We start from the raw sequence: 13,920 nt of genomic DNA, 5'->3' as shown, positions 1-13,920 counted from the left end.
AAACTTTCGCTTTTTCACACATCGCAAAAAGAAGGAGCGAAGAAAGGACTCAAGGAGTCAATTTTAAAGAGTGACTGTAGCCTGTTTTCTCGCTTATACATAGCTTGTCAAAGTCTAGATGGAGATATCAAAGATGTCTTTGCTCACGAAAACTTTTCGTATCCTCCGTCACTCTCTTCAAATGGTCAATTACCCAAGGGAACAAAATCAGATGGTATTTCTTGCTTAGAACCACTTGGAACATCACAATACGATGTACCTAGTGTATCGTGTTATATTTGATGAAGCAGTATTAGCTCACATGCTGAAGCCTATTCCAGGACAGACGTTTTCTATTTATTACACTACACATTTGAACCATTTTTAGAAAAGTTTGCGAGTGATGTCAGAATGGACATAGTCTTTGACAATTATGATTCGACATTTTGAGAAAAGAAGAACGAAACCAACGAGGAAAAGGACTAAGAATACTTGTGAAAGACTCCACACTCACTCCCAAAAAATAGGCATTGTTTTTGAATAATTCTGAAAACAAAACTGATTTATTTCGACTTCTGTGTAAACACTTACAGAACATAAGTGATTCGGATGGTAAGAGAGAGATTGTGTGTGCATGTGATGATACCGCATCAGCAAACTCTAATATGGACGTAACAAGCCTTATGCCCTGCAAACAAGAAGAAGCAGACACACGCATGTTCTTGCATGCATTGCATGTCAGCAACCACGGACATAAGACTATCTCAATTAAAAATGTCGATTCTGATGTTGTTATTGGCGTTGCTTTATTCTTTGAGCTCAATGTATCACACTTGTGGATTGAATATGGGACTGGTAAAAATAAGAGATATATTCCTGTCCATGAAATTACAACAAGCCTAGGAAAGTCTCACTCAAAAGCCCTGCTCTTTTGGCACGCATTTACAGGGTGTGACACAGTGTCCGCTTTTGGTGGTCATAGCAAGAAGACAGCTTGGCAGGTGTGGCAAGTATTCCCTGAAATAACTGATACATTCATCAAACTTTCAGTTACTCCTGCTGAAATTTCAGCTCAGGACTTTGCAGCTCTTCAACGCTTCACCGTACTCCTGTACGATGGCTCTAGTTCTTTACTAAATGTTAACGACTGCCGACAAAGATTAATGACGAAAAAGAGTTGTTCTTACGATGGAATCTCACCTACAGAGGCAGCCTTATTTCAATATTGTCTGCGAGCTGCCCTACAGGCCGGGTATTACTGGTCTCAAGCTCTCCGGAAAGTGCCCATAATACCCGAAATTTGTAAAGGGGTTGGAAGAAGGTGGATCGTGGTTATTATCCTCTGTGGTTCTTTCTTCCAGAATTTTCCGTGCACTGTAGAGAACTTATTCTCTATGGTTGCAAGACTCTTTGCCAACATTCTTGCAAGTATCAAAACTTGGGGTTAGTGTGTACTTTATTGTGTACCTGCGATGGACAGTGTGATCGAGAAGATCATTTTATTGTGAGTTGATCTTGTCTAAATAAGAAATGTGATTAACAAAAATTAATTCCCCTAGTTCTCTGAAGTACGTTTCAGATGTTAAGTTAATAGTCATACTATATCACTAATATTTTCTCTTCTAAATTCTTAACATATTTAATTGTATAACTGTTTATTGTGTTGTAACCTTATCTCTCGATGATATACTGTTAAATTTATACATTGAGTCTGTTTCATAAACATTTTAATACAAACCCCAGAAATATCAAATTCAGCTGGGCGGTGGTTTGAAAATATGACGCCTTGTGCCTCGAGCTATTTTGTAAAATAATATGAAAATCATAATGTTCAGACAATTACATTCTCATTGGACTGATTAAAAACGTTTTAAATGTAAAACAAGTCTTTCGAAATGCACAGTTCCCATATTCCTTGGAATTTTCATATAGCGCAAATAGTAGTGCAAGCCTTATACTTTCACATAGCGCATAATACTTTGTTTAACAACATGAAAATTATTCACTTAAGGACAATTAGTATTAAAGAAATTATATTTCAAATTTATTTTCGAATAATGCATAATTTCAGCTTTGTTAGTTTTTCAGTTTAATGCATAATATGATATTCAAAATACATACAGCGGCTACTTTGTATAACGATGTCATACACTCAAACAAGACAAATACTAACCTTTGGGCACAAACACGATACACCTTTGTGTTACTTCATGATCCAACTTATTTAACGAGAAAAAATAGTGGTTTTGCACGTTTTTATCACCTTTCTTAGGTGAGAAAGGCATTTTTTCTGGCATATGAAAAAAGATATTGGTGGTCATTGGACGTTTCTATCGTTTCTCTAATGCGAGAAATAAATAATTTTCATAATCCGTATGTCAGCCACGGCGCCATACTGTGTTTATGACGTCATATACTGGCTTCTAGACACAAAGGGGAGCCAATTACATGTTATGTCAAGATTCTTCACATCCAAAGAAAGATATTGGCGGTTACTGCATGTTTCTATTATATCTTCTGTGGCGAGAAATACCCACTTCTCATACCGGAGATAAATCGCGGCGGCCATCTTGGATTTATAACGTTATAAAGGGTTTTCAGCACTGACAGAAGATAAACACTTGTGATTTGCTATTCTCCACGTTAAAAGGAACATACTGGTATGGTACTATGTTTCTATCATCAAAGGGCCAATGGAACTACAAATGCCATATAACTACATCTACGGATACATTCGATCATTATTCACCAAAGTTCGACATTTAGTCCTACAAAAAATTGATTATCTCAGTTATTTGTTGAGATACATCAATGATTCTGGTCGCGTTCGAAAGCTATTGAAATGACCTTTGACGATTGTTTTAAAGTATTTTTCCATAATCATACCAGTTTCAAAGTTATTTGCTATAAAACATAGAAAATCGTTTTGAAAATAAACATTTTTCGTATTTATAATGACAATAGAGGTACAATGAATTCTCTGCAAAATAAAGGAGAAATGAAGTTTCTACCTTGAATGGTAATGGAGTTATATAATTTTAAACTCAGTTAAGTCAAAATTCGTTCGCGGCCATATTGATGACGTCATATACTTAAAACAAGACCCCCATCGAGGTGGTTCTATATCAGGATTTACTTCTTATTAATAGGCCTATCATCCCTGAAAGTGGCATGTTGGTATCACATTTTGCACAATTCGGCCCTTTTATGCTGCTAAGCTACTAGACTATGAAGACAAAAGCGAAACTACTAGCGCACCTAAACACTCGATAGGACGAAAGAAGCTAAGGAATAATAATAATAATAAAATAAAAAACTCGTGAACACAGAGATACCACAAAAGAAACCGAAACAAACCCACACACAGAATAATAAATGGTGTTAGTACCAGGGCGGTTATGTGAAATACATATTACATAAAACTTTCAAAATTGTAATGGATAGTAGAACTCACCCTTCTCCTTGAATTCCTTCATACTACCAGCAACAACAGCTTTCTTCGTTCCTGTCACCATCCATGCTTTTAAGATCTTCGACATTCTAAAAAAAAGGTCATAAATAGAGATCCGTATCGTCTACAACTAGATGTTTCAATGTTAGCACTCTCTCATTAGATCCTTGGATAATGTATTCCGTTAATGGGTAGTAGTCTTTTAGTTTATCTGGTCCCAAATATTGATAGATGCCCGTTGGACAAATAACATTGACTCCGAAGTGTGTGTTCAGATTGACGTAATTTTTTTCTACGAAAAACATAACTTCATTGCTTTGAAGAAAAATCTTAATTATTTTCACCCAAATATCGAGTCCGTTTTCTGATCCCAGATATACGAAGAGTCCAACACTATAGAAAACACCATTCACTGTAATAGCTGTTGTGGTATACAAATTAACAGCTGCAGGAAAATAATCTAATGGGATTTCCATTTCAGAAGCTAACGACTTTATATCTACAAGTTTTGTTGATCTAAGCACTTGAATTTCACTCTTGAGATACGAATTACTTTGAGACAAATAGCATTGTTGCAGTTGGTGACGTTCTGCTAATGTTTTACAAGGATTTTTGAAATTTTTAGTAATTCTAGCGGTTTCCTTAAACGTTTTATGTTTTGCTTCAAACCTGAAACACCAGTAGCGCACCAAAGGCCCGTAATTCATTACATGCCGTGGATAATGGAGGAGAAAGTGATGTTTGGGCTTCAGTTTCTGGTCAGGAAAGATAGAAGTGTACATTTCCAAATGCTCTTCTATTAATTCTTGCAAAATTTGAATGTACCCATCAGTAATGTTTGGTCAAACACAAATTCTACTAGCTTCTTTAAATGTAATGAGAACAACCAAGTTCTATTTCCGGTAGGTATTTTGTGCCCAACAAGTAGAGGATATAATCGTATAAAGCACCACATCTGAGCTGCTGTGCCAATAAAGGAGTTCAATTCAACAGACTGTACAACCGGCTTATTTCGTGCGTCACTGTCCTTATACGGAAAATGCGTTATTCTTTGATTTAAATACTCCATTGTCAAATACTTTTCATTGACGAGTTTCTTTGTTATCAAAAGCAGTTCGTAGGGGACAATTCCTTCTAAAACATCATGCATAACGTCCGGAGGAAGGCCTTCAACAACATGGAAGTAAGGTATTTGGTTTAAAATTGAGTTTCCTTTCACACCATGCACAGCTTTACCAGTTCTTTCAGCTTCTTCTGCATCCCTGTTGTACCCGTCTTTCGTTCGAAGCACAGTCTTTCTCTTTAAGTGTTCCTTGTACATCATCCCCTCCACATAAACATGTTCTGCAGACATTTTGACTATTAACATTAAAAGTTTCCTGGAAATTGCCAAGCATGTGGCTTCCTAAGTTATCAGAGCATATAAAGGAAACCCCACACTGTACTTTTCCGATACCATTGATATCAATAACATCAACTGCCAAAAATTTCAATTCATCAATTAAAGGTTTAAAGACAATAGACAGCCCAAAGTACTTGAGATCTACTGAGCGACAAAGTAAACACAGCTGGATAACTTTTAAAGAAAACCGAAATTCCGGACTTAAATTACCAAGTACATAATATACAACTGCCATTTTGTGCTTCCTTCTATGAGCACCTATAGGGTTTACAACTTCAAACTCGTCAAAGTACAAAATTAGTGAAATTACGGGATATTCTTGATTAAATAGTTCATTCATGTTATAGTAGTATCCATCTTGAAAATCAGCGAGTACGTTTGACTTTGACGGTTTCCTTACTACTTGCGTCACAATATCATCGTTGTTGATGAGGTCCTTCAAAGAATTGCTTACACTTACATATTGGAAAGTACACATTTTGTGGTATTTATTTCTTCCGAGATTTATAGTAACAGGTTTAATGTAGCCCAGATAATTTTGGTATGACTCTTTTCTCAGGAACTTTGTCTTGTGTTTGTCAAGGAAATTACTGAACATTCTAATTGTTTCTGATACTTTTTCTTCTAATGAGCTGACGGAAGACGTGGTTTGTCTGTGTTCTTTCTCGCGTTCACCTGCCACGAGGACAGAATTTTCCATTAGGTATAATAACGATTGGATATCTAACAATATTACTTGCACTGTGGATGCTGGTAAGTTGTGTTTAGCTTCTAACTTTAAAAACATTAATCTTATAAAACGCTCAACATTTCCAATTTCGTTCATGTTTGCTTCTGCGCCAGAAGCAGAATCTACGTCACAGGAAATTTCTTCCGATCCATGTTCTTCAATACTAACAAATACATCTTGTTCTCTAGTACTTTCAATTTCATTTGATGGGACATGTGATCTTGTAATGTGTGCTCTTAAGGAGGAATGTACTTTATACTTCTTATTACATGTGGTGAATGGGCAGGTGACAAATTCACCGTTTACTGTATGCTTCCTACAGTGAGAAATGTATTGCGAGACATTCTGACACTTCTTATGGCACGTACAACATGTTGGAAGAAAAAGCGCTGTTTCATATTCTAGCTTGTGATGTCTTGATAAATGTGACTTGAAAGATAACAAATTTTTGTACATCCGAGGACATCCGTTCACGCCACAAGTCAGTTGGAATTTCGCTTCTTGTTCATGTTCCATGCGTAAATGTAGTAATAAATATTTTCTCCAACGAAAAACATTCCCACAAATATCACATATTATCATTGTCACTAAAGGTCCTTAAAACGCATCACTGTTCAGATTCTAGCCTCCTATAAAGCACAAAAAAAAAAGGAGTTAGACTGTCCGAGAATGTAGCATTCAAAGCTTATGAAAAATACACGGAAGAAAGATGAAATGCCACATCGTGGTCAAAATGGAGTTCCAAGTGTTAGTGTGTACACATTGACGAGAAGAATCGACTGACAAAATTGTGAAACAAAAATTGCAAAATAAACAAGAGCAATCGTTTAAGGAATGAATAAGTTAAATTGGTAGTATTATAGATACAGATGATGTGTAGTGTTGGTAGTGTACTCAAACTACGTGAAGATTTTAAAACTCACTGCTAGCTTTCGAACTATGAACTAGTTCATCTTCGGGCAAGTTAAAGCAAATCTAATGTATGCACAAAAGTAACAGGTTAATGGCTTTTAGTTAAAACACTCCGCCTATGTCGTTATTTTTGAAGACTTGTTATATAGGCATAACTCTTATATTTTAGGATTCCCTGAATGTGTTCTAATGAACAACTCCGTATCTTGGAATGACCGGCAATTGACTTACACTAGTATGAGCCATTGTTTAAAATTTGCAAACAATTTGTAATTGTGCTAAGCAGCTAGACGCAGTATGCATGGTATCTATGATCTCGTAATTTGCAAGTTTCTGTTAACCAATTAGCAGTTGATTTTGCTTGTATCGACTACTGTAACGCAAAAACATCTGCTAAGCGTTCGCAATTGTGCTTTTTATTTCAATAGCTTATTTTAAAAAAAATATGCAGAACGATGACGATGATTCCAATTAGAGATGGAATCAGGACTAAATTTCATAATTTTCATTTACTTAAAAAGAAAAATTGTTACTCGTTTTTGTGCCGCTACACGAAATTTCAGGTAGTCGAGAAAATAAAGGTGGCCTCCTGATAAATTTCAGCTGGTCCATCAGCAACTTAGAAAGTAACATACGAAATCCTAAATACAAAAATACTGAGTATAACTTGTGTAAAATGAAACTATTTATATAACGCAACGTAAGTTTATCCCTTCTATCACTGCCAGTCCTTTAATAGTGTATTATTTTCGTTCATTTAACAGGCCTATTGACATCATAAATCTTTAAAATTTTGCATTATTTGGGTTAAATATGCCCTTGTGTATTAAATACTGCAGCAATAAGTGTATGATGTAATTAGTATTGCATGTGCTTTTTTTTCTTTCTTATGGCGCACTTGTGGCTGTATGCTTTTTTTTTTTTTTACTTTTATCCCTCTGTATCGCCTCTGTTTAAAGACAAAGATCTGAAACAAATCTAAAAAATACTAAGGGGTACAGTGAATGAGTGTCGAAAATTTCAAACTTATAGACGCAAAAGTAAGCCCTCGAAAAATAATATCCCCAAATACCCCAGATTCCTGTAAAAATAAAATCTTTGAGTTTTACGTCCCACTATTATGCCGGTTAGGCTAAAGGGGACGGTGATGATGAGTAATGAATAAAATGAAGAAAGTGGGAGGAAACAGGAGAACCCCGAGAAAACCCACACAGATGGTGTTTGTCCACCAAAAAGTTCACGTGGCGGGGACTGGGATCAAACCCGGGACCCCAAGCCCCAGAGGTGAACGCTCCACCACTGAGCCACCGCGGTCCTACCCCAGATTTCAGTATAAAACAGGATCTCATGTAACATTTTCCTGAGTCATCCCTATTTATCCTAAGATCATGGTTCGTACATCATTCTCTTCAGAATAAAACAATCTTTCAGATGACACCATTCATATATCTCCATCTTAAGCGGAAAAATTGTGAAGAAAGCATTTTTTTGTTAAAAGTACCTTTTTTTAACATTTTGAAGCTCTGGACCCCCGTTGTCAAAAAATAAAATGAAATCTTTGAGTTTTACGTCCCACGGTTATGCCGGTTACGCTAAAGGAGACGGTGAGGATGAGTAAGGAATGAAATGATGGAATGAAGAAAGTGGGAGGAAACGGGAGAAAACCCACGTACACGGTGTTTGTCCACCACAAAGTTCACTTGGCGGGGGCTGGAATCAAACCCGGGACCCCAAGCACCAGAGGTGAACGCTCTACCACTGAGCCCCCCCCTGTTTTCACGCAGAGATCTGAAATCATCTGAAAAATACTAAGGGTTCACTGAACGAGTGTGCAGAATTTTAGTCTTTTGAATGCAAAATGTAGGCCCGGCAAAAAATAAAAAAAGGCACAACAAAAAATATCTTTTTTTTTTAATTTATGACGTCATCACATCCTATGCCTCGACACAGAGAGGCGTGAAAGCATATGTAACGTGCCTTCAGCACAATGCCTTCAGTCCTGAAAAAAACGAAGTAAAAAGCTTTATTGGTACTTGTTTTAATCGAATAATGAAGATTTTATCCTATTACCTAAAAATAGATGATATAATTTCGCTTATCAAAGTGACACTTATTTTCCACAAAATTTACTGATGTTTGGCAGGGGCACATTTTTAAGGAAACTGTAACTAGCTTGCGGCACAAAATACATAAATTTTGCCTGTTATAAAATCTAAAAATAAAAAAAGAAATCGGAGGGGATAGTACACTTCTAAATACGCCCTATCATCTGGGAACAAATATATAGACGCGCACACAAAAGAATCTTTATCTTAAATGTCGATGATGATTTCCCCGTTGGAATAGTTAACGATTTACAAATTAAACCCTATGTTACACAGAGAAGAAAACAGGATTGCCCTGTTACCCGTTCAAAACTGGATTTTCCCTAATCATCCTTTGCATGACACTTGTTTTCATACTATGCTGTACATACTGTACATTTGAGTCTCATTGTATTATGATTATCATCTTCCATAATCGAAATAACAGACACAGGACTTTACTTATTTTCACTTTAAATTATTTCGAAATTTGATTTAAATCAATCCACCGTGACTTCAACTATTCCCATCACCTGACTTTCACTCATTCTTCTTCAGAAATCAAAATATATTACCCAATTCGGCAAGTCTTTACTTTGACTCAAACAGTGACTGCAACCGATTCATCTGACCTGGATCCCACAGCAGTTTAGGAATCATTCCTAAACTGCTCCGGGAACCGGGTCAGATGAATCAGTTGCAGTAACTGTCCGAGTCAAAGCAATGTACACTAAGTACAAGGGCCAAAATGTTACTAAACACCATTCCTCCTATAAGTAATTCACTATTTTTAAAACAAGCTGATGTGCCCCTTGCACTTAAGATTATAGTATAATTCTTAAAATTATACACACTGTTCTATACAAACGAAAATCTTGCCAAATACTCAAATGAAAAAAAATCAAGAATAAAAATAATATCAATTAAACAATGAAATCACTCACTGCTAATGATAGATCCAGCATAGCGTAAAAATGGAAAAGATCGCTCTCCAAGTGACAAACTATCAGCAAATTTACTCCGCCATACATGCCAGTAAAATACATAATTGCTGATTCCACACACGAAAAAATAAGATAGCAAGCGCAGTTGCGCAATACTCAGCTTCACACTACTGAAAAATATTCCTTTCCGCACAGACGTCGATTTATTAAAGCAAGCACACTTGCTATTATTACAAACAAGAAAAAACAATAAACACCCACTTTTGCCATACGTCAGAAATACCTTCAGCCTTCGACCACGTGCTTCCTCACGCTTCCTACAAGGAGACAGAACATATGACATCGCACTAACAAACTATCATATGACTGTACGGAGACACCTAGTGGGAAAAATATGAACTACCGCCAATCTAAACTAAGAACGTCACACGGAAGGAAAGAACAGTTCCAACACATGACTCAGGCAGTAACAGTTCCAGGAAGTGACTGAACCTATAAGAACCGATTAAAGTCACTGTTTGCGTCAAAGTAAAGACTTGCCCCCAATTCACCCGATAAATTTCCTAAAACTGGTCCGGTGATACGGCACTTAACCTTTAATTTGGGACACAAATATAAGCAATGAGAACATAAGGATATTACCTATAACGCCACTAATGACGTACAAACACATTACTATTGAATATGGAAGGTGTTGTGTAAGGTTTGATGCCATATATAGTGTTCGCATTATCTCCGTTTATATGGATACACATCTTTGCTGACGTACACCCACGCTACCGATAAGACCACTCTAACTCGGTTAGACAGCATTCATGCTTTTTAGTGACCATCTAGCACACGTTGGTTAGTTTCTTTTGTACAATAGTTCTTACCGTGTATATACACTGAAGTTCCCACTACAAAGGGATGCAAATCCACGCCCTAAAAATGACTTAAGATATAAAAAGTCGATTTTCTGAAATAATTGCGCCTAGGGCCTATATATGCAAGGAATTTGTGCTTAGATCCGCACAGAAATCTGCATCGCATCGACAAATTAGTAGCATTATGCAATCCCGACAGTGAATTACTAAAATAAATTTTGCTTAATTAAAAGGGTCATATTTACGTACATCAGTGCTACGGTACTTTCTGGAATGAAGCATAACCAAGTGACAACGCAATATAAACTTTAACCGTTGTTATTGTTTTCAGCAGAATTGGCGCGGCGATGCAAATGTAAAGCTATGTTAAAATTTGAGTTTTAAAAAAGTTGGCCGAACAGACTAGTTGGGGGAGGGGATTTCTTGCTGACGTAACGGTTAAATGAAGTGTTATGTTGAGACGCGGCAACACGATGAGCTAACCTAACCTTAACTACTTTACCTACATTTTACAAAAATGGCTAAATATTGAAGTAAGGTAACCTAACGTGTAACGTAATCTAAGTTACTCTACATTTTTAGTATTTGCCTCTGGTGCGTGGGGTCATTGGTTCGATTACCGGCCATATAAGTTCGTTTGGGACAACATAGTGTCGGTGTTTTCTCAGGGTCCTCCCTTCCTCCCTCAGTCTCATTCAAGCAATTCACCATCATCATTCATTTGCTTCAATTATCGTCTCCCATAATCTAAACGATATAATCTTGGGACGTTAAACTGACGTCTTCCATTTTCTACCCTGCTTGTGAAAATAACGGTTAAACATTAAGGATTGAGCTAACGCAACCTAACCTACTCTACCTACCCTACATTTGAAAATAATAGCAAAACATTGAGCTAACGTAATCTAACTTAACCTACACTACTCTACCCTACGCTACCCTAATATTCTGCACTCTTCCGTATTCTACCCTGTACTTGAGCGCAAAAACCGAACGTAAGACGGTACTTGTGTGAAGCTTAGTGTAGTTTGTAGCCAAACATTATCTAAGAGAAAGGAATTAACCCCCCTTACTTTAAAATGTCGGTTAACGAGCAGATAAGGACGTGCGATCTATTAGAGCAGAGCTTTTTTTTCTGTAATATTTGATTTGGGGTGGAGTTTAGCTTCCCTTTCAATAGCAAGGCTTAACCTACGATGCGAACTACATTAGCTCCCGTCGGCGGATTATCCACGCCATCCCGCTTATCAAAAAAAGAAAAAAAAACTATGCGCTACTATATATATGTATGTTGAAATATCGGAAACGGCTTTCAGTATTTGATATGGCTTTTTTTTTATAAAGAATGTGTTTGTCCTACAGGATTAAAACATTTGCCTTCCCAAAGAGTCAACTTTGGGCTCGCTTCCTTCCCATATCTAGTAATGCTTTGTCTGTGTCTAGTAAGAAATGTTCCCACATGCTATACGTAACAGTTTTCAGTTCTTACTGCACTGTTTTAGCCAATCAAACGTATGATATTGCACGACATGTCATAAATGCCATAGTTTTATACAACTTTCGATTATTCGTGGATAATTTATTCCTTTCTCACCAAGTGTTGGTGCAACGATGTAAGATCCTTACCCAAATATAAAAAGTCAACAAATTACCTTATCTGACGTTAATCCTCGGTTGGTGCAACAACGCATAACTGTGGAAACGTAGTAAGAGTTCAAAACAGAGGCAAATACGAAGTGATATATATTTCGTGAAAAATGAGATTGTGAATATAACTAGACCTAATTACTGTCAGTGCAGAAGATATCGAAATGAAATTTGAGTGGCAGTGAAAGTATAGCATTTGTAGTCCTGCTCTTTCCACTATCCTGCTCTATGTGTATACCCCCGTCGCTGATGCGCCTGCTCCCTCCGGACGCACCACCTCGCTTCCGCTCGGTACCCCCTATTGCCCTCCCGCTCGGACTCGATTAGATACCATTCGTGCTTTTTAGAGACCACCTAGCAAAAGTTGGTTCGTGTTTTATGAATTGGGGATGTAGTTTTTATGGGAGTATGTTTAGTACAAGGGGTCCAGAAGCACGTAAAAAACACAAAATTTACAGGAGAAATGGATGACGCAAGTACTTAACATGTAACATAACGTAACCAAATCTAACCTAAGCTACCCTGAACTAATCTAATATTAGTAGAAATATGCGAAATTCTATCATTTTTTTTTGAAACTTATGCGGGACCCCTACACTATTATAACGTAAACTAAACCTACCTTAACCTAACCTACCCTACCCAAAACTAACCGAATTTGAACAGAAATTACAAAAATTGTAACACTTTTTAGAGAAGAGATATAACCCTTCTGCTAAACATAGGCCTTTTTATGCCATACGTGTACACTGTATTGATACTGAGTCCTCCTGAAGATAATCTGAAAGTAATAATGAAGCTCCTCATTTAGTGCATTCTCTGTTAAAAGAAATACAAAGCTCTACCCTAACCTGGAAATGTAAAAAATTTGTGAAAATTTCATAGAACCGTCTGTTCGAGTAATGCCAATAATAATACTGAGTTTACGCACATTATGCTGAAAACACGCTTTAAGTACAAAGGCGCATCTGTGTTTACGCGCATTCATTATGCTAAAATCAGGCATTCTGCAGTGAAAAAGATAGGAAGAACATGATTCCCTACCAAGTAAGTGTAAATACAAATTCCCATATTTTTTATGTTCATAATTAACAACGTAATTTTCATGTTACCTCCTGATGCCTTTACCACATTATAAACTCCCCAACAAAATAGCATTTTTCAAACATCCCAGACTGAGTAGACTTAATATATTTCCTCACGCATAAATAAGGAAAATAATAAAAAATTAACACGTTATATTACTTACCTGAGAAGTTTATTTCCTCTTCATATGTAGGTATTTATCCCTCCATTCGGTAGGTATACTTAACATGAAATATGGCTGGCGTTTTGTTTTCTCCCGTGATGCATCAGTAAAAAGTTTCCGAGTAGCCAGGTAAAGCTAGTTTACCATAAAATAAAGGAAAGGTAATATTAAATTATGGGAAATGTATGAGAAAATTCCTTTAAAATAAAGAAAACTTGTTTCCGATGATGAAAGGATTCTATATATTTCTGAACACACCGAATCCTTCCTGATTTCTTACGGAAAGTGTCTTATTTTCGTTAACATGGAGTAACGTTCTGTTGATTTGTCCAGAAACCTAGACTTTTCTATGCAAAATCTTTCCCCGAAGATGAGAAACCTTCCCGATATTTTTTACAGTGTAGCCTCGAAGACGTCTTAAAAGTTACAACCAAAACATTTTTTTGGTTATAATTATTTAACCTATAACCAAAAATATAAAATGCAACAAACAAGAAAATAAAGATAAAAGAGATTAGGTAACGGCAAGGTCATCCCAACCATCTTCTAGTGAGTCATGACTCACATCAATATCGGAGCAAACACATACCAAAATTCAATAATATGCTGTTATCAATGCTAAATTATGGATATTAAACAAGCTTTTTATTACTAAA

At 36.5% G+C, this 13,920-nt stretch overlaps 2 protein-coding genes across 2 annotated transcripts in view; both read right to left on the bottom strand.

The window, feature by feature from the left end:
• Nucleotides 1–13,353, bottom strand: part of LOC145683357 (uncharacterized) — a 36,339-nt gene extending 22,986 nt beyond the window's left edge. The window contains exons 1-2 of the mRNA XM_081754692.1: nt 13,265–13,353; nt 3,434–3,519 (exon numbers count right to left, since the gene is read on the bottom strand). Of these exons, the coding sequence (XP_081610818.1) occupies nt 3,434–3,518 (85 nt within the window). The 5' untranslated portion in view covers nt 3,519; nt 13,265–13,353. The remainder of the gene's footprint in view (nt 1–3,433; nt 3,520–13,264) is intronic.
• On the bottom strand, nt 4,675–6,078 carry LOC145682875 (uncharacterized). The gene has a single exon (XM_081754240.1). It carries the CDS (start codon nt 6,076–6,078, stop codon nt 4,675–4,677), a length of 1,404 nt encoding a protein of 467 aa, XP_081610366.1.
• Nucleotides 13,354–13,920: the final 567 nt, after the last annotated feature.

This window comes from Thermobia domestica, chromosome 4 (genome assembly GCF_964235325.1).
Source record: "Thermobia domestica chromosome 4, izTheDome1.hap1.1, whole genome shotgun sequence".
NCBI classification, from domain to species: domain Eukaryota; kingdom Metazoa; phylum Arthropoda; class Insecta; order Zygentoma; family Lepismatidae; genus Thermobia; species Thermobia domestica.
Note: the sequence above shows the minus strand (reverse complement) of the source record. Positions and strands in the feature narration are given on the sequence as shown.

Excerpts from the sequence above, each read along its gene's own strand:
- LOC145682875 (XM_081754240.1), bottom strand. The coding sequence starts at position 6,078 with ATGGAACATGAACAAGAAGCGAAATTCCAACTGACTTGTGGCGTGAAC.